Genomic DNA, 26,786 nt, shown 5'->3' on the forward strand with positions numbered 1-26,786 from the left:
TAGACATAGAAAATGATAGAAGAGACTTTTACATAGTCAAAATGTGAGAGGCAGAGTGTGAGGGAGGGAGGGGGCGTCTGTACAATATTTCCCCGCATTCAGTCTCCCGGCTGGAGCAGTAACAGCCCCGCAGCACTTGTATAGGACAGAGAGGAGCCGCGGTGTCTGGGCTTTGACAGTGTAGGAATCGGGCTGCCTGTGCCTTTAAAACCCAGCCCCAGGAACCCGCCCCCTGCTCCAGGGCTGACACGGGGCACAACTGAAAACAGCCTCTGCCCCCCCCACAGCCCCGACACCCCCAGATCTGTGAGCCCAGCAGGTGGCTCATCCCGAGGGGCCACTGTTCCCCCCCACCCCCTCCCTAAACGGGGGTTTTGTCCCCGCACAGGGTCTGGCAGCGTCTCCCCCCCTGGGCTTAACCGCGGCTCTCACCCCCACCCCCGATTTTTCCCCTTCAGCCTCTCTCCTGCCGCTGCCTACAGCAGCTTGACCCCCCCTGGCCAGTAAATTTCTGCCCCCCGCTCAGACCCTGGCAGCCCCCCCGCTGCGATTTGCCCCCTTGAGCATTTTAAACGCCCCCAAAGAGCAGGCAGCAAATCGTGAGTAGCAGTGAGGGCAGAGAGAGGGCAGTGGCGACAGCGCAGGTTACTGGGCATGCTCAGTTCGGCTGCGCATGCTCAGTGCAGCCAAAGTAGCAAATCGGGATAGGTTCATGTTTCTGATGGTACACCCGGCACAACCCCCTCGGAGTCACAGCGTGTGTGTGTGTTTGTGTGTGTGACACAAACAGACACACCCGGCCCAGCCCATCCGGGGTCACACCGGCCGGCAGCAGGAAGCGCTTTGCGGAGCTGCAGCGACTCTTTGTTTTGGTGCCACCCACGTTCCTCGCCAGCCCCGAGCCCGGGGGAGGGACATTCCCGCTGCCCCCCCCGGCCCGGCCCGGCCCCACGCGGGGAGAAGGTGAGACCTGCCCCCCCCCCCCCCCGGCCCCGGGCAGCGGGGAGCTGCTGCAGCGCCCAGGGTTTGCGGGGGGGGCTCTGAGCCAGAGGCATGGGGGGGGGGCAGGACGGGGCTGACCAGGGATGTGAGGGGGCAGGAGGGGGCCAGGGGGATGTGGGGCGCTGGGGGGAGGCGCTGGGGGAACACACAGGGATCGGGGGGCAGGGGGAGAATTCTGGGGCTCAGGGGAGCAGAGCCGGGCTCGAGGGAAGCTCTGAGTGTCGGATAAAGGGAAGAAAAGGGGGGATGTGGGGAGGGGCGGGGGGAGACTATGGAGCAAGCAGCGACGGGCTGGGGAGGGCAGAGCCGGGGGGCAGGCGGCAGGAGGGGGATGGGGGAGATACAATGGCAGCTCCCCAGCCCATGGGGGAGGGGCTGCCCCACCCAGCAGCCCGTGGGGATCTTTTCCCCTAGATGAGGTCACACAAGCAGGGGGCTCAGAATTTACAAGGCAAATATTCCCCCCCCCCCCAACACACACCCTGCTTCCAATTTAGCCTTTGATTTACTTGACAGTCCCAGTGTTTGGGTGTCCGGCTCCTGGAGGTTGAATGGTTGGGGTTGGCAGGACTGAACTGGTCCCGCTCTGATTTCTGTGCTGGATTCTGTGTGAAACCAGAGTCCCTGTTAGGAGGAGCAAGCAGGGAGTCGAGCTGGTATTTGGTTTGGTTTGGTTTGGTTTGATTCAGGCTCAGTTACGTACCTTGTGTTCCCTTTCATTTCTGGTTCAAGCCACCCAAAGAAACAAAAAAAGTTCAGTGACAGGTTTAAATCCTATTTCAATCTCAGTGGAGGTAAATCCCAAAAAAGAGCTGGAACTTAAAATGCAAACAGTTTTGGGTTTTGAGCGTTTATTTATTTTGCAACTTTAACTTTACATGAATTGTCCAGTTGTTTTTGTGTTGTCAAATAAACACAATTATTTTTTCCTAAAGAAACTGTTTGAAGAACCTCAGATAACATATTTAACCGGTTCTTTTGTCATGTTGGACGTCACCAGTGAAAGGACACATTTGAGGCCTGGACATTTTCTTTCAGTGTTCGCTAGTGTTGCTGGAACTGCCAGTACAAGTTTGGCTGGTTGATACAGCTTGCGCATGATGACATTTTTCTGACGCTCCCAGTAGTTTGGCAGGTTTTCTTACTGAGATGTGGCTCATCTGTAAATGAATCAGAAATTGACCCAATCCTTTTCTGGGCTTTCCTTTGTCCAGATACCGCTTTCTTATTGGAGATTTCACAGGCGTTCAGAATTTCCATTTCATCTTTCAATTTCAGACCCGTCTGACATTGATTCTGTGTAATGAAATTTTGCCTTGACTTTGTCCTCTGCTGACAGTGGGGGTTGACATCTAGGATCAGGCTACAGGTGTGACATTGTATACCGTGGGGGAACACCCTCTGACTCCTGTATTTCCTCATCTGTATGTAACTGTGATATTGCATATAAGGCCGGCCATGTCGAGTATCAGGGGAAAGGTATGATTGGCTGAAAGTCACTGTTCCAGCTGAATATGTATATCCTTAGTGCATATGAAGTTATGAGATTGTGTTTTATGGTTGTCACTAAAATATGCTGTGGGTATGGGAGGCGCCCAGTTACTGGTTTACAGAGATAATGAGAAGGGAGGTAACCAACACCTTGGCCTGGTGCTGTTACACAGAAATCACCAGCCATTGTCCAGCAACAGTTACAATGCAGTGACTCACCTGCATGAGGCCACACCAGGGAGAATTGCTCAACCTGGCCTAGAAACTCAGCAGTACTCACCAAACATGTCTGGACTTGTATTCTCCAAGCACATGGACTAAGGGTAGAAACACCAAACCCAGGGGCCCAGGCTTGGCCTTTCTCCTTCACCCACCTAAGCTGCAAGCAGCAAGGACACTCTGCAGACTCCAGCTGAGGGGACTGGCCCAGATTTCAAGGGTGAAATCTGTATATTCAGACTGCAATATCCAGTGGGGTGAGAGAAACGGCTTACGCTAATTTTTGCCTAGTTTAATAGAGGTGAAAGTAACTTAAATTTCTTACAGGTACTGTCATATCGCAAGCCCCTCCCTCCCCCTGGGGGGGCTCATGGGAGGGGGTTGGGGGTGTGTGGGAGCCCAGGTCTGGGGTGTGGGGAGGTGCAGGAGTCTAGGCAGGGGGTTGGGTGTGTGTGTGTGTGTGTGTAGGGGGAGGTTAGGCAGGCTCAGGGCAGGGGGTTGAGGGATGGGGTGGGGGGGGTCTCCGGCCAGGGGGTTGGGGGATGTGTGTGTGTAGGGGGAGGTTAGGCAGGCTCAGGGCAGGGGGTTGAGGGATGGGGTGGGGGGGCAGGGGGTTGGGGTGTGTGGGAGCCCAGGATTGGGGTGTGTGTGGAGGTGCAGGAGTCAGGGCAGGGGGTTGGGGGGTGTGTGTGTGTAGGGGGAGGTTAGGCAGGTTCAGGGCAGGGGGTTGAGGGATGGGGCGGGGGGGCAGGGGGTTCGGGGTGTGTGGGAGCCCAGGTTTGGGGGGTGCGGGGAGGTGCAGGAGTCTAGGCAGGGGGTTGGGTGTGTGTGTGTGTGTGTGTGTAGGGGGAGGTTAGGCAGGCTCAGGGCAGGGGTTGGGGGATAGGGCGGGGGGGGGGGCTCAGGGCAGGGGGTTGGGGATGGGGCGGGGGGGCAGGGGGTTGGGGGTGTGTGGGAGCCCAGGATTGGGGTGTGTGTGGAGGTGCAGGAGTCAGGGCAGGGGGGTGGGAGATGGGGGGGTCTCAGGCAGGCAGGCTCAGGGCAGGGGTTGGGGGATAGGGCGGGGGGGGGCTCAGGGCAGGGGGTTGGGGATGGGGCGGGGGGGCAGGGGGTTGGGGGTGTGTGGGAGCCCAGGTCTGGGGTGTGTGGGGAGGTGCAGGAGTCTAGGCAGGGGGTTGGGGGATGTGTGTGTGTTTGTGGGGTGGGGGGTCTCCGGCCAAGGGGTTGGGGATGTGTGTGTGTAGGGGGAGGTTAGGCAGGCTCAGGGCAGGGGTTGGGGGATAGGGCGGGGGGGGCAGGGGGTTGGGGGTGTGTGGGAGCCCAGGATTGGGGTGTGTGTGGAGGTGCAGGAGTCAGGGCAGGGGGGTGGGAGATGGGGGGGTCTCAGGCAGGCAGGCTCAGGGCAGGGGTTGGGGGATAGGGCGGGGGGGGCTCAGGGCAGGGGGTTGGGGGATAGGGCGGGGGGGCAGGGGGTTGGGTGTGTGTGCGTGTAGGGGGAGGTTAGGCAGGCTCAGGGCAGGGGGTTGGGGGATGGGGCGGGGGGGCAGGAGGTACGGGGGGTGTGGGAGCCCAGGATTGGGGTGTGTGTGGAGGTGCAGGAGTCAGGGCAGGGGGGTGGGAGATGGGGGGGTCTCAGGCAGGCAGGCTCAGGGCAGGGGTTTGGGTGATGGGGGGGGGTCTCAGGGCAGGGGGGTGGGGGTGTGGGGGAGCCCAGGATTGGGGTGTGTGTGGAGGTGCAGGAGTCAGGGCAGGGGGGTGGGAGATGGGGGGGTCTCAGGCAGGCTCAGGGCAGGGGGTTGGGTGATGTGGGGGGGACTCAGGGCAGGGGGTTGGGGGTGTGTGCGTGAAGGGGGAGGTTAGGCAGGCTCAGGGCAGGGGGTTGGGGGATGGGGCGGGGGGGCAGGGGGTTGGGGGTGTGTGGGAGCCCAGGTCTGGGGTGTGCGTGGAGGTGCAGGAGTCAGGGCAGGGGGGTGGGAGATGGGGGGGTCTCAGGCAGGCAGGCTCAGGGCAGGGGTTTGGGTGATGTGGGGGGGACTCAGGGCAGGGGGTTGGGGGTGTGTGGGAGCCCAGGTCTGGGGTGTGGGGAGGTGCAGGAGTCTAGGCAGGGGGTTGGGGGTGTGTGTGTGTGTGTGTAGGGGGAGGTTAGGCAGGCAGGCTCAGGGCAGGGGGTGGGGGATAGGGCGGGGGGGGGGGGGCACAGGGCTCGGGGTGGGGGATGGGGCGGGGGGGCAGGGGGTTGGGGTGTGTGGGAGCCCAGGATTGGGGTGTGTGTGGAGGTGCAGGAGTCAGGGCAGGGGGGTGGGAGATGGGGGGGTCTCAGGCAGGCAGGCTCAGGGCAGGGGTTGGGGGCAAGTGCGCGGGGGTCAACGGGAAGCGCGGTGGGGGATGGGGCGTGGGGGCAGGGGGTTGGGTGTGTGTGCGTGTAGGGGGAGGTTAGGCAGGCTCAGGGCAGGGGGTTGGGGGATGGGGCGGGGGGGGGCAGGAGGTACGGGGGGTGTGGGAGCCCAGGATTGGGGTGTGTGTGGAGGTGCAGGAGTCAGGGCAGGGGGGTGGGAGATGGGGGGGTCTCAGGCAGGCAGGCTCAGGGCAGGGGTTTGGGTGATGTGGGGGGGACTCAGGGCAGGGGGGTGGGGGTGTGTGGGAGCCCAGGATTGGGGTGTGTGTGGAGGTGCAGGAGTCAGGGCAGGGGGGTGGGAGATGGGGGGGTCTCAGGCAGGCTCAGGGCAGGGGTTTGGGGGTGTGGGGGGGGCTCAGGGCAGGGGTTGGGGGATAGGGCGGGGGGGGCTCAGGGCAGGGGGTTGGGGGATTTGGCGGGGGGCAGGGGGTTGGGGGTGTGTGGGAGCCCAGGATTGGGGGGTGTGGGGAGGTGCAGGAGTCAGGGCAGGGGGTGGGAGATGGGGGGGTCTCAGGCAGGCTCAGGGCAGGGGTTTGGGGGTGTGGGGGGGACTCAGGGCAGGGGGTTGGGGGTGTGGGGGAGCCCAGGATTGGGGTGTGGGGAGGTGCAGGAGTCAGGGCAGGGGCTGGGGCTGCTGGGGCCTCCCCCTACCTCCCCCCACCGCCCATCCAGCGATTTGGGCTGGGGGCCACGGGGGGTGGGGGTGGTTTGGGACCCTGTGCAGGTGGGTAGAAGGGGAGGGGGGAGAATGGGAGAGGGGGGCCACCCTGCACCAGCATGGAAACCTTACCGGCCGGCCGGCAGCCTCCAGAGCCCCGGGGGAATCTGGCTGGTGCCTTTCCCTGTGGGATTCACAAGCGGCCCTGGGAGCATCCATGCCATCGAGCCGCTCCACATGCCCTTGTGCTGCGGGATAACGGCGCCTGGAGGGGTTGCTGCTGGTCGCTAGCAGGGCATTGTGGGAGACAGCCCAGGCTGGAGAGGGTTCAGGGGGCACAGTGGTCCCACGGTCCCAGGCTGCACTCTGGGGGTCCCATCACAATATGTATGGCGGTGGGTATCAGACAGTGTCCTGGGGGGCTGGCAGTGGGCCCTGCAGGCGGCTTCAGTGGGGAAGGGAGTTTGGAGTTTGAACCCTGCCTCATGTGGGGCAACTGGAGGGAGGCGCTGCCCCAGGGCTGGGGATGGTGGGAGGAGGCATGTCATGGGGAGAAGTTTGGGGAGCCGTTACCTTTGCCCTTGGCCTTGAGGAGTTATTATGAACTTCAGGGCCCAGGGAGCATCCAACCCCTTCTCTCCCCAGGGGCATCTCAGAGGTGGCTCATCTATCTCTGGGCCCCCTTCTGCCTCCCATGGGGTGCAGGCAGCTCCCAAGCCTGCACTCCTGGGCTGGCCCCCTTCTCTGCTCACCATATGTCGTTTTTTTGTTTTGTTTTGCTTTGACTAATAATGAGCTTAAAAATGCTGAATCTTTATTTTAACTGGTAACAGCCCCTCCACCCCCCCCCCCCTTTTTTTTTGTTCAGTTCCGTTCTGGTTCAGTCGGTAACACAGATTTATGGCTGAGGTTCGGTTCCAGTTCCTGTATGAAATACCAGTTTGATGATTCCAGTGTGAGTCCAAAGGGGAAATGAGATCAGCATCGGCCTGACTGTCCCTGGGGGCTGCGGGGGCAGCGCAAAGAGGCTCGGTCATTAGCTGCCCCCAGCAGAGGCTCTGGGCATTGCTCAGGCCGAGGAGTCGGTGTCCGTCTCTCTCTGAGCTCAGGATACTGGAGCCCTGGAGCTCGCTGGGCTTCCTGGGGCAGATGCTGCTGCCTCTGCTGGGATCTGGGGGCCTGGGCTGAGCAGGTGCTGCTGCCGAGTGGGGTCTGTGCTGGGACAGACCCTCATTAAAGTCCCCCTGTGCCCAGCGAGGGGAGACTTCCTCCTGTGGCTGGAACCAGCCGCTGGGGCAGCCCTGGGCTGTGCTGGCATCAGCTCCTGAGCCAGAGACTGCAGGTGATAAGACACCTGGGGGAAAGTGGTGGGGGCAGGCAGGCCCCTCTTCACACTGTGTCTGTTCCCGGGTGTCTGAGAGTCCCCGAGTTGCTGCCCCCGACACAGCCAGGCTCCCCCCCACCCCATCCCCTCCGCCCCGTTAGCAGGGGCTGTAGCTACTGGGGAGGAAACGCCCGCGGGAATGCAGGACAGTGAGCGGCTCCTCAGGCAGGAGGGGGAGGGGGGAGCCTGGAAGGGGCAGCTGGAGCAATCAGTGGGGAGGGAGGGGCCGGGCACCCAGCCTTGCCCTGCAGCCCCCACCCGGGGAGAGGGGAGGGGCAGGAGAGGAAAAGCCAGGTCCTGCCTCTGCCTGGTGCCCAAACTGCTGGGGAAATGTGCTGCTGGGGGGACAGTGTCGGGGGATCCCCCAAAGTGGCTCCTTTGATTCTGCTCTTGTCTGGCGTTTGGCTCAGAAACTCTGTTCCTGGGAGAGTGTAACAGCGTCTGGTGGGTTTCGTCCCGGTGGGAGAGGTCGGGTCTGTGCTGTAATAGCGTCACTGAGGCTTCTCCCAGCCTGGCAGAGTCTAGAGTGTCTGTCTGCAGGGACAGAGCCTGGGGGGTCGGGGTGTGAAATGGACTAACACTAATTCAGCAACCTCCCGAATTTCCCTTCTCACCCTGACAGGCTGCAGAATAACGACCCCGTTTTTCTCCAGAGCGTCCCATCTTCCCAGGAGCCGGGCCAGGGAAATGGCTGTGGTGGATCCAGCTCAGGTAGGGGATTTGGGGGAGCTGCTGGGGAGAGTTTTTGTTGAGGGGGGTGGTCAGGAAACACTCAGGGTGAGGTGGGGGGGACAGAGACTGATAAACCTGCTGGGATATGCCCAGCCTAGGGCCTGGTTTATGAACAGACCCATTGGGAGTGTGTGAACATTCCCCCATTTCTGAAGCTGGAAACACCCCCTGGGCAGGGCTGGGAAACCAGAGCAGAGCACTGGAGCCTGAACCCCCCAGGCAGAGACTGCGATGAAATACAAAGGGGAGGTGCTGGGATTCCTGTCCCTGTTCCCTGCCTCCCACCTCAGCCTGTGCCTAGCAGGTGGGTGGGAAATGGGAAGACCCTGCCCTCCTCTGCCTGCTGGGAGGGACAAGGAGCTCTCCCCTTCTCTCTGTTCCCTGCAGCCTCCTGGCCAGTGGTAGGTGTCAGCCCTTCAAACCCCACAGCTGGGTTTTCTCCGTGGCTACAAGCTCAAACCTAACTTAGGGCTTGTCTACACTGGCACTTTACAGCGCTGCAACTTTCTCTCTCAGGGCTTGGCTACACTTGCAAGTTGCAGCGCTGGTGGAGGCTTTCCAGCGCTGCAATTAGTAACCGTCCACACCTGCAAGGCACATCCAGCGCTGCAACTCCCTGGCTGCAGCGCTGGCTGAACACCTGGTCTGCTTGGGGTGTAACGATTGCAGCGCTGGTGATCCAGCGCTGCTCATCAAGTGTGGACACACACCAGTGCTGTTATTGGCCTCCAGGGTATTAGCAGATATCCCAGAATGCTTTTATAAATTACTCTCTTTGTTTTGTTATGCAGCCTCTCTTTGTTTTGTTGTGAACTCGGAGCTCTGGAGCTCCGTTGATCCCGGAGCTGCTTATAACACAGCTCCTGTTTGCTTTGATCAATCTGTACCTGGCTGTGAACAATCAAATGAGATAATGAGGCAGGCAGGGAGTGAGTGTTTGCTTGACAGAGAAACAGCGGGAAGTCCGTTTGGATGCAGGCTGTTTGCAATTAAGAGTTAAGACTAAGGGGTCACGAACATTTTCTGATTTTTCAAGGCAGGAAGCTAAACACACAGTGTTGGCTCCAAAAATCCCCTCTCTCTTTCCCCCCGCTCCCTGTCACACTACACCCCCCCCCCACCCCCCTCTTTTGAAAAGCACGTTGCTGCCACTTGAACGCTGGGATTGCTGCCCATAATGCATCACTCCCAACAGCGCTGCAAATGTGGCCACACACCAGCGCTAGTAGCTGAGAGTGTGGCCACACACCAGCACTGTCCCTACACAGCTGCACGACCAGCGCTGTAACTCACAGTGCTGCAACTTTCAAGTGTAGCCAAGCCCTCAGAGGTGTGACCCCCCCCACACCCGCAGTGCAAGTTTCAACGCTCTAAAATACCAGTGTAGTCGCAGCACCTAGCTACGCCCCTCCCAGTGCTGGTGCCACAGCTACACAGTGCTTGAAGGGCCTGTCTACGCTTACATTTTATAGCGCTCTCGGGCTCAGGGGGGTGAAAACACCCCCCCCCCCCGAGTGCAGCAAGTCCGAGCGCTTTAAAGCGCTAGTGTGGATGGGCTCCTGGCGCCGGTAGCTATTCCCCTCGTGGAGGCAGATTGCCAGGAGCGCTGACTTTGATTCTATGGCATCATTATTTCTGACTTCTGACAAAGCATTTCCATCTTCATCCATGTTTTGATGAAATTAAATTTGCCTTGTTTGTCCTCTTCTGACATGGCTCTTTAGGATCAGGGTATTTATATATGAGAGAAAGATGTCAGTTCCGATAGATTTCTTTCTCATTTTTTTCATTGACGCTAGTAAGAATTCAGGAAACGGAGAAGAGATTTTTGATATTTCCAGCTGGCATTTTAACCATGCACCAGAAAGTCACCAATGGTCAGTTGTTCATATTGAAGAAATTCTTTGTTGTCACTTTGTCAGACTTCAGTGCAATTGTCACACGTTTGTGATGTGCTGAGACTACCTCTAAGCCCGTTTTCCCTGGCAGCTTGGGACTTCACTACCCTGCCTGGTTGAACCAGACACGCTAACCTACTACAAACAGAAACCCAGGTCTGAACCGCGTCCCCCAAAAGCTGCAGGCTTAACTGAAACAGCTTAAGAAGTGCTCCTGTTTCTAGCACCCAGACACGCAGTTCCCAATGGGATCCAAACCCCAAATAAATCCGTTTCAGGCATCTGTTTGGGGTGGAGAGGCTATCTTTTGAGCCAGTTGAAGACAAAATGGAGGGGTTTCCAGGTCCTTTTATATCCTCTCTCTTGTGCAACATCACAGCCACAAGATGGGGTCTCTAACCATCGTCTATGAATGATTCAGCTTTTTGCAGGCCAACGCCATTGTTTCCATGTTAGTTTGAAGGTTCCCAGGAAAGCTCAGATGTGGATTGGCGTCTCTCAAAGTCCATTGTTAGCTAAGTGCTCCCAATTCCTTGAATAACCCCTTCACACTGTGTTGACCAAATCTGCCGTAGGTGCTTCCTACAGCAAACACTTTAATACAAACACAGAGCCAACGCTCATAACTTCAGATATAAAAATGATACATGCCTACAAATAGGCTGAATAGATTCAGTGGCTCATAACCGTTGCAAAGATGAGTTACATGGCATATCTAGCATAAAACAGATTCCAGTTATGTCATCTTTACACTCATGAGCATATTTCCATAAAGCATTATGGGTGCAACGTCACAACGTTCAGTCGCCCTCCATGCCGATCCTGTCAGGTGAAGCTCCCGGCTGGAGGTGGTCACGTCTTGGCAGAGCTCCCTGAGCTCCAGGAGTCGCTCGGCTAGGCTCAGAGCCCAGCTCAGGACTCACTGCTGCAGCAGGGTTGGGTCAGCGGCAGGACACACGCTGCTGCATGCAGACTGGCCCTGAATCGGAGCCTGCCATAGCCAGGATGGGTGAAAAGAGAGAACAGCTCCGGGGGAGGGGGGGGTTTGAAGGCGGGTATCAGACAGTGCCCCGAGCGGGGGCTGGCAGTGGGCCCTGCAGGCAGCTTCAGTGGGAGTTTGGAGCATGAACCCTGCCTCAAGTGGGGCAACTGGAGGGAGGAGCTGCCCCAGGGCTGGGGATGGTGGGAGGAGGCATGTCACGGGGAGAAGTTTGGGGAGCCGTTACCTTTGCCCTTGGCCTTGAGGAGTTATTATGAACTTCAGGGCCCAGGGAGCATCCAACCCCTTCTCTCCCCAGGGGCATCTCAGAGGTGGGTCATCTATCTCTGGGCCCCCTTCTGCCTCCCATGGTGTACAGGCAGCTCCCAAGGTTCCCCTCTCCCTCCCTGCTCCAGTGGGCTGGCCCCCTTCTCTGCTCACTGGGGCAGGCCGTCCTGGGGCCATCACTAGCCCGCTGGTTACTCTGTTGTCTTCTCTTACAATGAAAATAAGATCATCATATTCCAGTTATATCATATATACACTCATAAGCATATTCCCATAAAGTGCATCACACCCTCCTCCTGAACTTACTGCCTGAGACTTGGACACTGTCCATGACGGAGGCAGTACGTGTAAAATCCCTGTTTGTCTTTGCTCACACTCCCTTTCAGTACCTTTAAACCATATGACGTCATTCATAAGTGTTCTAGCAAGTTTTGGGGTTCCTGGTCCCTGGGTGCCTGAAACCAGGTTGGGGTGTAGTATTGCTAATAGAATGCAGACAGGAATATCTGTTAAATTGTAGGTTTCAGAGTAGCAGCCGTGTTAGTCTGTATCCGCACAAAGAACAGGAGTACTTGTGGCACCTTAGGGTATGTCTACACTACCAGATTAGTTCAATTTAACTTAATTCGAATTTGTGGAATCGACCTTACAAAGTCGAATTTGTGTGTCCACACTAAGGACACTAATTCGACTTTGTGAGTCCACACTAACGGGGCAAGCGTCGACATTGGAAGCGGTGCACTGTGGGAAGCTATCCCACAGTTCCCGCAGTCCCCGCTGCCCATTTGAATTCTGGGATTTCCCCACAATGCATGCTGGGGGGGAAAATGTGTCGAGGGTGGTCTTGGGTAACTGTCATCATTCAACGTGCTTTCAGACCTCTCAAGGGGAGATGGAGGAGCTTACTGACTCGCTCGGATCTCAGCTAAACCAATATCCCCATTGTTATTGCAGTTTGCTGTGTGCTCCACAATCTCTGTGAGAGCAAGGGGGAGACCTTTATGGCGGATGGGAGGTTGAGGCAAATCGCCTGGCTGCTGATTACGCTCAGCCAGACAGCCGTGCGATTAGAAGAGCCCAGCGGGAAGCGCTGTGCATCCGGGAGGCTTTGAAAGCTCGGTTCCTCAGCGAGCGGGGTAATCTGTGACTGTTCAGTTTCTTTACAGAGAAGCTGAACCTGCCCCTGCTTCAGTTACTGTTGACTTTCTTCTGCGGTTACATACCCCGTTCACCCCGTTCCCGCCTTCCAACACACGTTTAAAAATAAAGTTAATGGAACATTGTTAATTAACAACGTTTTCTTTATTAATGAATTCGCGTTAAAGGGTTGAAACAGGGACGCAGACTGTGGTGGGTAGGGTGTGCAGTGATGTTAACACCGCTTCTGCACTCGAGGAATGACAGGCTCCTGCTCCTAGAGCGGTCTGCAGTGCTGGACTGGTTGTTTCAACGGAGCCTGCCATCCCTCCTTTTCGGGACTCTGTGTGCGGGGGCTACGTGACCTTGTGGCGGGGGAGGACGGTTACAGATTCCCCTGCTGCGTGGCTCTGTGGTCCGGGACAAGGTCCGCTGCATAAGTTCTGTAACCGCCCTCCCATGCCACAAAGTCACGTACCCCCCACCCACACAGAACATGGAAAACACCTCCCAGACTGACCAGGGTGCCTACTGACTGCACTGTGTGTGTGACCTGCTGCTGATCCTGCCCCCGTGTCTGTACCCTGGTAAAGGTGACTGTCCGATGCAATTAACAACCCCCTTCCCCCCCCCCCCTTCACAGACAGTCTTCTGTAGAAAAACTTGACGGAAATAGTAATTAACAGCAAACTACTTTTAATAATCAACTACACAGTTAGGGGATGAAACTGGGATTGGGGCTTCGGTGAGCCAGGAAGGGAAGGACTTCTCACCATTTAGGGAATGAGAGCCTTCTTGTGTTTGTGCACTCTGCAGGGGTGCAGTGACAGTTTTCACGGCCCCTGTCGCCCCTCCTTCTTGTTACTTTGGGTGAGGGGGGTTTGGGACTTTGTGGTGGGGGAGGGCAGTTGCAGATACAGTGCAGGGGGGCTCTGTCCTACAGCCTGCAGTCCTGCAGAACATCCACAAGGCGCCGGAGCGTGTCAAATTTTCCCTGGGCATTTCCTGTGTGGCTGGTCAGAACATCCAAGCTCGGACTGCTGTCCAGAGCGTCAACAGAGTGGTGCACTGTGGGATAGCTCCTGGAGCTACTAAGGTCGATTTCCGTCCACACCTAGCCTAATTCGACATAGCCATGTCGAATTTAGCGCTACTCCCCTCGTCGGGGAGGAGTACAGAATTCGAACTAAAGAGCCCTCTAGGTCGAACTAATTAGCTTCCTGGTGTGGATGGGTGCACGGTTAAGTCGAATTAACGCTGCTAAATTCGACATAAACTCCTAGTGTAGACCAGGCCTTAGAGACTAACACATTTATTTGAGCATAAGCTTTCGTGGGCTACAGCTCACCTCATGGGATGCATGCAGTGAAAAATACAATATGTATACACAGAGAACATAAAACAATGGATGTTACCGTGCACAGTATAAGGAGGGTGATCAGTTAAGGTGAGCTATTATCAGCAGGAGAGAAAAAGAACTGTGTGTAGTGGTAATGAAAATGACCCATTTCCAGCAATTGACAAGATGTGAGGAACTGTGTGTGTGTGTGTGTGGGGGGGGAAGAATAAGCAGGGAGAAATGGTTTCATGTTCTCTGTGTAGATATATACGTCTTCCTACTGTATTTTCCACTGCGTGCATCCGATGAAGTGGCTGTAGCCCACGGAAGCTTATGCCCAGATACATGTGTTAGTCTCTAAGGTGCCACAAGTGCTCCTGTTCTTTGTGCGGATACAGACTAACACGGCTGCTACTCTGAAACCTGGTGCTTGTGGGACTGTCTTGTCACCATCCCTAGCATGTACCACTGTTTCTTCCGCAGATCAAGTATGTCCCACATCTTTAAAGTGTTTACCACTAGTGTTAACTCCTTTGTCTTGACCCATTGATGAAGTAGCAAAAGACACAAGATTAACAGCAAATCTATGGCGGACAGGCTTCGTTCACACAATTTAGCTTGTTGAGTGTCTATTACATTTTTCAATTCCTTTGTGTACCTGGTAGGTGTCCTGATGCAGATTCTTCTGCCTCTTTGGAGAAGGCTTTTAATTCAGGCGTGTGTTTGAGGCTCTGGCAAGGAAAGGGTGCACTGCCACCCTGCCTGCCCTTGGCTCCTCCCTCTGGGGTTTCTCCGGGCGGACCCCACTCTCTTGTGAACCCAGGCAGAGGTTTTTCCCTCCTGCCTTGAAGAGACAGTTTTATCTCTTACGAGCGTAGCAGGAATATCATCTTTCAGTGGGGTGCTTTGGATTGTAAGATCCCGTTGGGTACCCCACTCTCTGTTCCCAAAAGGTTAGCTGGGGGGGGAGTGCTCCCCTCCAGGAGATCTGACCCCCAGTTTTCCCTTAAACCCTGATGCACAGGAGAGGGGTCTGGCATTTTAAATGCAGATTTTTCACCATCCTCCTGGGAGAGATCCTCCCTAGGAAAGGTAGGCGGACCCTCCGCCCCCCCCCCCCCTCACCTTGTGTCTGGAATTCCCTCTGGGTCAGACACTCCTGTGTCCCCTAAAAGGAAGGTGACCCTGGCCCGGCTGTGGGCTCACAGCTCCCAGCTATGACAGACCCTTCACTGGCCAGCACAAGCCCCCCCCCCCCGCCCCCTTCCACTCAGGTTGGGCTGGCACCCAGCTACAGAGTCCCCGGGGCCTGTTCCCGCTGCAGCAGTCACCAGGACCTTGACTCCCACCTCTAGGACACGTGTCTCTGTGCACCCCAGGGCAGGCCCTGTCCCCTGCTGACCTGCAGCTGCCTGGCAGTCAGCAGCTGGGGTGGCCCCCCCCCGTTACAAGGTGGAACATTCCCCTCCCCCAAGCAGATGATTATGGGACAGGAGTTGGCTTCGTCCAGCCCCTCCAGGCCCAGGGCTACAGGAACTGGTTACAACCATCCCTGCCCCCAAAGCTGCATTTTTCACACCCCCACACACACACACCCACACACACTCACCCACACACACTCACCCACACACCCACACACACCCGCACACCCACCCACCCACCCACACACCCACCCACACACACACCCACCCCCACACACACACACACACACACACGGGGCTTTTAGCACAAGATTCCTTCTTGCTGCCAACCAACCTTGGGACAGATTCTACCACATCAAAGAAATCATTCCCCAGTAGAAACGGTGCAAAATTGTGTGCTACTGTTGCAACAGTCAGTTCAGCCTGCAAATGACCACTTTCCATCTGTACCTTAGCTAAAGGTGCAAGGACTTTGTAACCTCCCACCAGTACTAATTCTGCCATTTTCCCTTGCAACAAATCCTTCTCCTGGATCAGGTCCCCCCGACCACAGGAATCTTGGCACCCATATCTCTCAATCCAACGAGTAATTTACCATTCAGTTTAACAGCATGCATATGCTCACAGCTTGGTTAGGTAGAAGCAACCTTTACAAATCCTGTGTGGAAAGAGGCAGCAGCTAGGCTCTGAGAAGCAGCAGCTTCGTGTGTTGCCTGCTGCCTGTTCCCTCTTAGCCAAGGACAATTATTCCTCAGGTGCTCAGTGGACTCACAATGCCAGCACCTCCGGGGCTCCTCTGCTTGCACAGGAAATTTGGGACAAGTACCAGGGGACTGGGGAGGTGAACGTCCAGCCTCCTTTTTCCCGCGGTGAAATGGTGATTCTGCTTTCCCCCAACCCTGGACCCCTCTGCCAGTGGTTTATGTTTAATTGCAGCTTGAGCTTGCTCATCAGAGTCTGCAAACCCAGCTAATCCACCCACTACATTCACCTTTTTGTCCCAGAAATACTGTTTTACCTCATCACTGCACATATTCAGGAATTGTTCCTGAGTAACCAAATCACACATCCCTTCAAAGCTTGTAATGCCTTTCCCCCTCACTCACTTATCTACCAAATCTCTCATTTCATTTGCATAAGCCACATTACTCAATCCAGATCCCCTCTTAAGACTCCTGAATTTAACCCTGTAGATTTCAGGTGTAATCTGAAACTATTTCAAAACCAGTTCCTTAAATTTACCATGGTTTGAAGCATCATCAATAGGCATCTTATTGAATATGTCCAGAGCTCTGCCAGTCAATGTTGCTATCAATATGGTCATCTTTTGATCTTCAGGGATAGCATGGAGGGTGCACAGTCTCTCAAAGGTGATGAAATATTCAGCAATATAACTGGATTCATCATACTGTGGACATAGTCGCTCCCATTTGTGGATTTTTGGGCACGTGGAGCCAGCAGCTAGAGGGTTTTGTCATTTCAACTCCATAACAGCCAGTTCATGCTTCTGGGCCTCAATCTGGGCCTGTATTTCTCTGTCTCTGAACTCCAGGGCTCTTTTATGGGCAGCCTACTCTCTGGCTGCCTCTGCCTCCATAGCTCTCTTGTGGGCAGCCTCCTCCCTGGCTGTTTCTGCATTAATTTCCATTTGTTTTAATTCCATCAGCCTTTTATGTTCATTTTCTTTCTCAGCCATTTGCAGCCTGTGCAGTTCTAGCTTTTTCTGAGCCTCGCTCTCACTCACGTTGCTGATTTTCCTGCCTCTTTTCCCTTCCCCAAAATAAGCAAACAGAAAATAACAAACCAGTAACCACTTTGTTTGTTCTCCAGCCATCACACCCAAAACTCACTTAAAATCACTACCAGTATCTTAAGAGCAATCAGCTGTGCACAGACCCTGCCAACTACGCCACTCTGACGGGTTGGATCACAGAAACCCCCTTGGGAGCTGCCAACTGATGTGCCAAGACTACTTCTGCCCCTGCCTTCCCTGCCAGCCTGGGACTCCAGAACCCCACCTGGTTGTGCCAGACTCGCTTGCCGACTACAAACACACAGACCCAGGTCTGAACCACTTCCCACAAACTGCAGGCTTACTGAAAGCGGTGTAAGAAGTGTTCCCATCTCTAACACTCAGATGCCCAACTCCCAATGGGGCCCAAACCCCAAATAAATCCATTTTACCCTCTATAAAGCTTATACAGGGTAAACACATAAATTGTTCGCCCTCTATAACAGTGATAGAGAGAGACGCATAACTGTTTCCCCGGTATTAATTCCCCCTCCCCCTGGTATTAATACATTCTCTGGGTTAAATAATAAGTAAAAAGTGATTTAATGAAATACAAAAAGTAGGATTTAAGTGGTTCCAAGGGTACGACCACACTACCCGCCGGAACGGTGGGTAGTGATTGATCTATCGGGGATTGATTTATCGCGTCTTGTCTAGATGAGATAAATCAATCCCCGAACATGCTCCCCGTTGACTCCGGAACTCCACCAGGGCGAGAGGCAGAAGCGGAGTCGAAGGGGGAGCCGTGGCCGTCGATCCTACACGTGAGGATGGGAGGTAAGTCGAGCTAAGATACCTCGACTTCAGCTATGCTATTCTCGTAGTTGAAGCTGCGTATCTTAGATCGATTCCCCCGCCCCAGTGTAGACCAGGCCTAAGTAGTAACAGACAGAACAAAGTGAATTACCAAGCAAAATAAAATAAAACGCGCCAGTCTAAACCTAATACAGTAAGAAGCTGAATACAGATAAAATCTCACCCTCAGAGATGCTCCAATAAGCTTCTTTTACAGACCAGCCTCCTTCTAGTCTGGGTCCAGCAATCACTCACCCCTTGCAGTCACTGTCCTTTGTTCCAGTTCCTTTCAGGTATCCTTGGGGATGGAGAGACCATCTCTTGAGCCAGCTGAAGACCAAATGGAGGGGTCTCCCAGGAGTTTAAATAGACTCTCTCTTGTGGGTGGAAACCCCTCCCTCCCCCTGTGTAGAATCCAGCTACAAAGTGGAGTTTTGGAGTTACCTGGGCAAGTCACATGTCCATGCTGACTGAGTTCCTTACCAGCCAAGCCATATTCCTGGGAAAGCCCAGATGTGGGTTGGTGTCTCCAAGTTCATTGTTGGCTAAAGTGGTTCTTGATTGGGCACTTCCTGAAAATAGTCTTTTCTCAGGAACCCAATCAACTGCTTCACTACACCCTACTTAGAATCAAACAAGTATGCAGCCAATATTCATAACTTTGAGTACAAAACTGATGCATACAAATAGGATGAATATATCCAGTAGATCACAACCTTCACAGAGATCTGTTACATGGCATATGTAGCATAAAACATAATCCAGTTATGTCATATTTACATCTATAAGCATATTCCCATAAAGCATTATGGGGTGCAACGTCTCAAATGGCCCCTCCTCACCCAGTCTTTGCTGCTCCGTTGATTCTGCTCTTTTCTAGTATTTGGCTGGAGCCTGAACCCCCCAGGCAGAGACTGCGATGAAATACAAAGGGGAGGTGCTGGGATTCCTGCACTGAGCTTTGCTTCCCACCTCAGCCTGTGCCTAGCAGGTGGGTGGGAAATGGGAAGACCCTGCCCTCCTCCGCCTGCTGGGAGGGACAAGGAGCTCTCCCCTTCTCTCTGTTCCCTGCAGCCTCCTGGCCAGGGTGGGATGGGATTCTGCTCCTCTGGCCCTCCCAGACCCGTCCTATTGTGCTTCTTCCCCCATGAATGGTGGGGCCATGGCGGGAGCAGCAGGCACTGAGTGGGGGGCACCTGTTGTTTCAGGGGCCGGTGAGCTTCGAGGAGGTGGCCGTGTATTTCACCGCGGGGCAGGGGGCGCTGCTGGACCCCGCTCAGAGAGCCCTCTACAGGGACGTCATGCAGGAGAACTATCAAACAGTGACCTCGCTGGGTAAGGGTTCCTGTCCCCTCAGCTATGTGAAGCCACGGGGTCTGCATTTCTGCAGCTGGTCAGTGACATTAGAGGGGAATGGGTCGCATAGTCCACAGGAGGGAGCCGTTCACCTCCAAACCCCCTGATAGGGGAGTCATGGACCTAATGGACATGCTAATTCATCCCCGTCCCTCCAGCTGTCACGGGGGCAGGAGCAGCGTCTTAGCCTCTCTGCGTTAATTCTCACTCACACACAGCATCTCTGTGCACCTCCCTCCCTGGGACTGGCTCCAGGTGTGGGGAGGGCTCTGGGGGTTCAGACACAGGCAGGGGTTTAGCACCAGAGCTGTGTGTGCCTCAGCAAGTCCCCCAGAGCCCACAGACCCTGAACGCTCCCAGTAACGCTGTGAGAACTTCCTGTTCCCTCCAGACATTGGCCTGTGCCACGGGGGCTCAGTGACCACGTTCCCATCTGTTCACATCCCACAACTCCCCCAAGAAATCATGGGGTCATTTGAAACTTCAGTTGTGCCCTTTGTGACAAATACTGCCCCAATCCTCAGGGCACTGTGCTCATGCCTGATTTCACCCCTGAGCAGGACTCCCCATTCCCAAACCTGACCTGATCGCCCAGCTGGAAGCAGGGGAAGAGCCGTGGGTCCCAGATCTCCAGGCCTTTGAGGAAAGGAAGATGCCAAGAGGCACCTGCACAGGTGAGGCGTGACACTGACACAGAAACTGTATGGAAAAAGCTGAAAACCCCAAAAAACTTGCATGAGCCCCCGTCAGTTCTGCCTCATCTCACCCAGGTTAGACTATAGTCAGCAGGTGTCATCTCACGGCAGATCTCGCTCATGGCTTCCCACCCACCCTGTTCGCTGTCAGGAGTTTTCTCCCTGACGTCACTTCCCTGGGAGTGTTTGGATGGGACGTGGAGACAGAATCCAATTGCTCAGTCTCCCAACAGTGATTGCGTTGTGTTTTCCCCCTTTGCTACTCCCCTTTGTGTCCTTTCTACCCTCCCAGGCACTGACTCCTGCCTGGGTTCCCTCTTTCTCCCCCAGCAGGTGAGGAGACGATGAGTGAGAACGAGGAGGGGAATCCACAGCAGGAAGGTCCTGAGCAAGTGGAACTGCAGGGAAACTTTTTGAGAAGAGCAGATGGGAATTTTTCCCAGTGCTGGGAACAGAGAAAAGTCTGGAGTAATTGGGACAGGTCAGAGAGGAAGCTGGGAAACCACCCACACAATCAAGTGCACGAATCCTTTGGATGTGAGGGAGGAGACAAGGATTCCAAAGAAATCACAACCCCACAGACAAATCCCAAGGAAAAGAAACCCTATAAATGCTTGGACTGTGGGAAAATCTTCAACTGGATCTCAAATCTTACTACCCATCGGAGACTGCACACGGGAGAGAAACCATATAAATGTCTTGAGTGTGGGAAAAGCTTCAGTCAGTGCTCAGGCCTTATTAGCCATGGGAGAACCCACACAGGAGAGGGACCATATAAATGCCTTGAATGTGGGAAAAGTTTCAGTACATCATCAGTCCTTATTATCCATCAGAGAACCCACACGGGAGAGAAACCATTTCAATGCCTTGAGTGTGGGAAAAGTTTCAGTCAGCGCTCACATCTTACTAGCCATGGGAGAATCCACACCGGAGAGGGCCCACATAAATGCTTGGACTGTGGGAAAAGTTTCAGTGGACCATCAGCCCTTACTGCACATCAGAGGATCCACACTGGAGAGAAACCCTATAAGTGCTTGGACTGTGGGAAAAGCTTCAGTCAGAGCTCAAGCCTTATTAGCCATAGGAGAATCCATACAGGAGAGAAACCCTATAAATGTCTTGCGTGTGGGAAAAGTTTCAGTGTATCATCAGCCCTTATTGTACACCAGAGAACCCACACAGGAGAGAAACCCTATAAATGTTCGGACTGTGGGAAAAGCTTCAGTCTGCACTCAAGACTTATAAACCATAGCAGAATCCACACAGGAGAGAGACCATATACATGCCTGGATTGTGGGAAAAGTTTCAGTCAGCGCTCACATCTTAATAGCCATGGGAGAATCCACACAGGAGAGGGCCCACATAAATGCTTGTACTGTGGGAAAAGTTTCAGTGGCCCATCAGCCCTTACTGCACATCAGAGAACCCACACTGGAGAGAAACCCTATAAGTGCTTGTACTGTGGGAAAAGTTTCAGTCAACAGTCAAGCCTTATTAGCCATGGCAAAATCCACACAGGAGAGGGACCGTATAAATGCCTTGAGTGTGGGAAAAGTTACAATGCACCATCAGCACTTACTGTACATCAGAGAACTCACACGGGAGAGAAACCCTATAAGTGCTTGGACTGTGGGAAAAGTTTCAATCAGCGCTCACATCTTACTAGCCATAGGAGGATCCACACAGGAGAGGGACCACATAAATGCCTTGAGTGTGGGAAAAGTTGCAATGCCCCATCAGCCCTTATTGTACATCAGAGAACCCACACGGGAGAGAAACCCTATAAATGCCTCGAGTGTGGGACAAGTTTCAGTGTACCATCAGCCCTTATTACACATCAGAGGACCCACACGGGAGAAAAACCCTATAAATGCCTGGACTGTGATAAAAGCTTCAGTCAGAGCTCAAATCTTACTGCCCATCGGAAGCTGCACATGGGAGAGAAACCCTGTAAATGCTTGGACTGTGGGAAAAGTTTCAGTGCACCATCAGCCCTTATTGTACATCAGAGAACCCACGTAGGAGAGAAACCTTATAAATGCCTCCACTGTGAGGAAGGTTTTAGTCAGCGCTCAAACCTTGTTAGACATCAGACAATCCACACAAGAGAAAACCCCTATAAATGCTTAGATGATTGGAAAAGTTTCAGTCCCTGCTCATAACTTCATAAAAATTGAAGAATTCACACGGGACAGAATCTATAAATGCCTCAACTGTGGAAAAGGTTTCATTTGTAGATCAAACCTTCCATCACATGAGACAATCCACACGACAGAGAACCCATAAATGCTTGGATTGTGGGAAAAGGTTGAATAACAGCACAAAGAGATTCAGTATGAGCTCATACATTGTTCCTCAGCGCATAATTCACAGAAGAAAGAGCTAGAATGTGCAGGAAGCTTTATCTGGTGCTCACACGGAATCAAGCCTCAGTAAATCCACACAGAGGGTACGTCTACACTACGGGATTATTCCGATTTTACATAAACCGGTTTAGCAAAACAGATTGTATAAAATCGAGTGCGCACGGCCACACTAAACACATTAAATCGGTGGTGTGCGTCCACGGTCCGAGGCTAGCGTCGATTTCTGGAGCATTGCACTGTGGGTATCTATTCCGTAGCTATCCCATAGTTCCTGCAGCCTCCCCCGCCCCTTGGAATTTCTGGGTTGAGATCCCAGTGCCTGATGGGGCAAAAATCATTGTCGCGGGTGGTTCTGGGTAATGTTGTCAGTCACTCCTTCCTCTGGGAAAGCAACGGCAGAGAAGCATTTCGCGGCTTTTTTCCCTGGATTGCCCTGGCAGATGCCATAGCATGGCAATCATGGAGCCTGTTTTGCCTTTTGTGCCTGTCACCGTATGTGTACTAGATGCCGCTGACAGAGGCGATTCAGCAGCGCTACACAGCAGCATGCTTTTGCTTTTGCATGACAGCAGAGATGGTTACCAGCCATACTGTACCATCTACCATACCATAAATTGATAATAAGATGATCATGGTTACCAGTCCTTTTGTACTGCACCATTTGCTGCTGTCATAAGTGCCCCTGGCTGAGATCAGCCAGGGGCGCAAAAGCCAAAATTGGGAATGACTCCCTGAGTCAATCCCTCCTTTTTGGTATCTAAAAACAGAATCAGTCCTGCCTAGAATATGGGCAAGTGTACTAGAGAACCACTGTATCATAGAACCAGAGAGCACAGCTGCTCTGTGTCAGATCCTGCAGAAATTATGAGCTGTATGCTATTCACAGGGGGTGCTCCTGCAACAACCCCACCTGTTGATTCCGTTCTTCCCCCAGCCTTCCTGGGCTACCGTAGCATTGTCCCCCCACTTGTGTGAGGAAGTAATAAAGAATGCAGGAATAAGACACAGTGACTTGTTAGTGAGAAATGAGTGGAAGGCAGCCTCCAGCTGCTATGATAGTCCAGACAGGACATTAAGCAGTGTGGAGGAGAGGAGCCCAGCATCCTGCTGCTAGTCCAGGGACAATTGAATCTTTTCTTTACACATGAAGGGCGGGGGCTGATGGAGCTCAGCCCCCTGTTGCTATGATGAGAACGGTTACCAGCCATACTGCACCATCTACCAGGAAAAATTAGGGCCAGGCGCCCTTGATAGACCTAACGGATGCTAGTCGGCATGGTTACCAGTCCTTTTGCACTGCCCCATGTGCCAATAGGCTGATGATGACGATGGCTATCAGTCTTATTGTACCATCAGCCACCCATGGCTGGGGGGGGAGCAAGGATGTTGGTGTTGAGTGCTGCAGCATCGCGTCTATCTGCAGCATTCAGTAAAGATAGGGTGACATGTAAAAGAGTCAAGAGAGGATTGTTTTCCCTTTCACTTCTGGGGGTGGGTGTGGGGGGGTGTGCGTAAATTGCCGAGCTATGCCCTGACCCACCGCGGACACTGTGTTTGACCCTAGAAGCATTTGGAGCTCAGCCAAGAATACAAATGCTTTTCAGAGACTGCAGGAACTGTGGGATTGCTTGAATCCTCCAGTCCCCGCTCCAGTCCCCCCTCCATGAGCGTCCATTTGATTCTTTGGCTTTCCGTTACGCTTGTCACGCAGCAGTGCGCTGAGTCCCTGCTATGGCGTCTGTGTGGAGATTTTTTAAAAATGATTTTGAATTTCGTCTTCTGTAACGGAGCTCGGATAGAACAGATTTGCCTGCCCATACAGTGATCACATCCGCATGGTCCATGCGGGAGCTCTTTCTTTATTTTGATTTTTAACTGCATCGCCACCCGTGCTGATCGGAGCTCCACGCTGGGCAAACAGGAAATATTCAAAAGTTCGCGGGGCTTTTCCTGTCTACCTGGCCACTGCATCCGAGTTCAGATTGCTGTCCAGAGCAGTCAGTGGTGCACTGTGGGATACCACCCGGAGGCCAATACCGTCGATCTGCGGCCACACTAACCCTAATCCGATATGGTAATACCGATACTAGTGCTACTCCTCTCGTTAGGGAGGAGTACAGAAACTGGTTTAAAGAGCCCTTTATATCGATATAAAGGGCCTCTTAGTGTGGACGGGTGTGGCGTTAAATCGGTTTTACGCTCCTTAAACCGGTTTAAAGGCGTAGTGTAGACCAGGCCAGAGAAGAGCCTTTGATGTGTCATTAGCATGGAAAATGCTTCAGATGGAGCTAACACCACACTGGACATCAGAGACTCCTCCACACAGGAGGGAAATTCTCTCAGGGCTTGGCTACACTTGAGAGTTGCAGCGCTGGTGGAGGCTTTCCAGCGCTGCAACTTAGTAATTGTCCACACCTGCAAGGCACATCCAGCACTGCAACTCCCTGGCTGCAGCGCTGGCTGAACACCTGGTCTGCTTGGGGAATAAGCATTGCAGCGCTGGTGATCCAGCGCTGCTCGTCAAGTGTGGCCACACACCAGCGCTTTAATTGGCCTCCAGGGTATTAAAAGCATTCTGGGATATCTCCTAACTAAATTACTCTCTTTGTTTTGTTATGCAGCCTCTTTTTGTTTTGTTGTGAACTCCGGGAGCTGCTTATCTAAAAAACAAACACAGCTCCTGTTTGCTGTGATCAATCTGTAACTGACTGTGAACAATCAAATGAGATATCCCCCTGCCTGCCTCATTCACAGGGGTTGAGTGTTTGCTTGACGAGAGAAACCCGGGGGGGGGGGGGGGAAAGGGAGTCCGTGCTGCTTATCTGGTCTGCAGGCTGTTTGCAGTTAAGACTAAGGGGTTGGGAAAATTTTCTGATTTTGCAAGGCAGGGAGCTGATACACAGTGTCGGCTCCAAAAATCCACTCTCTCTCTCTCTCACCCCACCCCCCTCTTTTGAAAAGCACGTTGCTGCCACTTGAACGCTGGGATAGCTGCCCATAATGCACCACTCCCAGCAGCGCTGCAAATGCTGCAAATGTGGCCACACTGCAGCGCTGGTAGCTGTGAGTGTGGCCACACACCAGCGCTTTCCCTACACAGCTGTACGACCAGCGCTGCAACTCTCAAGTGTAGCCAAGCCCTCAGTGCCCTGACTGGGGCTGGCCTTAGTAAAAACTCCATTTCCTAGTTCCCACCCGCATCGGTGGCATTTGGCTCCCCGGTATCTGTTAGAGGGCTTTTCCCCTCACCCTCTCTCCTGGTTCTTGTCTCACAGACAGAGAGCAGACCAGAAGTCCAAAGGACAGACAATTATTGGGATTCGTTTCCAAGCAAGCATATTTCGCACCCTTCACACCAGTCAGGCTTATCTCTACGCGCCGAGAGCCTGTTCCCTGGTGTTCCCTTCCCGGCTCTGACGCCACAGAGCCTTCCCTGTGTCCCAATTCCCTGTTCCCCATTCTCATTCCTCAGTCCCCTTCCCACTCCTCCTCCTTAGCAGGCCCAGACAGAGCTGCAGCGCACGCCCCTAGTCACGCCCCTTACAACTTCTGTTCTCTTCGGGAGGGTCGTGAGTTGGGGTCTTCGTGCCACCTCTCTTGTACCCAGGGGAGGGGTGAGGGGTGAGGTTGGGCTCCGGCAGGGGCAGGCATTTCTTTGCTCTTTTAGTGCCCCCCATCCCGCCTTCCCCTCCTGACCAGTTGCTTGGCCTTGCTTTGAGAGCGAGCGAGCGAGCTGCGGCGGTTGGCAAGTGGGCGCTCGTATATTACACTCCAGCTGTGCCCAGGAACACTAGCTCCAGCTCTTAGCTCTTCACCCCATCTGCGTGTGGGCAGATGCAGCACATGGTGCCATTGTCCTTTGTTCACACACATTTAGTAAAATATGCAAGAGTATCAAAGGGTCAAGCCCCAAATTCTGTCCCAGGCTGACAACCAGGCTTATGTGCTAACGGTATCCAGCTGCGCGTCTCTGGGGGCAGGTTCCAGCAGCAGCTGACCTGGAGCTGATCAGGGACCCTCTGGCTTTGCCTGGTCTAAGCAAACCCCAGCAGGGGAAAAGAAGCCCCGATCAGTCCTCTGACGGGTTGTCCTGCCGATCTGGGTATGTCACCTGATGTACTGGGGTTCCACTGAGCCCCCCGACCCCAGCCTGCTCTGTCACACCCACAGGAAGTGTCACGTCGCGCTGCAGAAAGACACGGACGCGGAGATTAGGTCTGCACGGTGAGACCCAGCTCAGGAAGTGCCCCGCACTCGTGTGCACACCACTGCAGGAGTGCAAACCCCAGGGGTGCACTGTCCTCCCAGCACGGCACTTACCACAATGTTCTGTGCTCTCCGTGCTTAGGAATCACACTCTGACTTCTTTGGTCCTGACTCAGACTCCTGAGGGCAACAGATGAAAGTGTCCCACACCTGGAGGGGGAATTCAAATGAACCCCAAAGCTCTGGCTCATCTTTCTGAGCTAAAGTCCCTGCTTTCATCTATTGCAGGGGTCGGCATCCTTTGGCTCCCGGTCCGTCAGGGTAAGCACGGGCCAAGGGACATGATGGCCGCACTTCCTGCAGCCCCCATTGGCCGGGAAAGGTGAACCATGGCCACTAGGAGCTGTGAGCGGCTGTGCCTGTGGGCGCTCGGGTAAACCAGCGGCTTACCCTGGCAGGCTGGGTGCCAAAGGTTGCCAATCTCGGATCTGTTGTTAAAGTGGCTTCTGGGCTTTGTAGATGGTCAGGTTTGAGCTTTGGGTTTTTTTTTGTTATTTTTGCATTAGGACGATGTTAAAACTTTTGTAAACGGCACAGCCAGATAATGGGGAGGTGCTGAGTACAGCAGGTTTA

The 26,786-nt window shown here is 54.1% G+C and overlaps 1 protein-coding gene across 1 annotated transcript in view; it reads left to right on the forward strand.

Annotated features, from left to right (window-relative positions):
- Window positions 1–859: 859 nt before the first annotated feature.
- The window catches only part of LOC123357130 (zinc finger protein 2-like), a 28,166-nt gene continuing 2,239 nt past the window's right edge, over window positions 860–26,786 (forward strand). The window contains exons 1-4 of the mRNA XM_045000437.1: window positions 860–963; window positions 7,772–7,860; window positions 18,739–18,865; window positions 19,447–19,560. Of these exons, the coding sequence (XP_044856372.1) occupies window positions 7,837–7,860; window positions 18,739–18,865; window positions 19,447–19,560 (265 nt within the window). The 5' untranslated portion in view covers window positions 860–963; window positions 7,772–7,836. The remainder of the gene's footprint in view (window positions 964–7,771; window positions 7,861–18,738; window positions 18,866–19,446; window positions 19,561–26,786) is intronic.

This window comes from Mauremys mutica, unplaced genomic scaffold (assembly GCF_020497125.1).
Source record: "Mauremys mutica isolate MM-2020 ecotype Southern unplaced genomic scaffold, ASM2049712v1 000322F_np12_subseq_620308:696330_obj, whole genome shotgun sequence".
Classification (NCBI taxonomy): Eukaryota; Metazoa; Chordata; order Testudines; family Geoemydidae; genus Mauremys; species Mauremys mutica.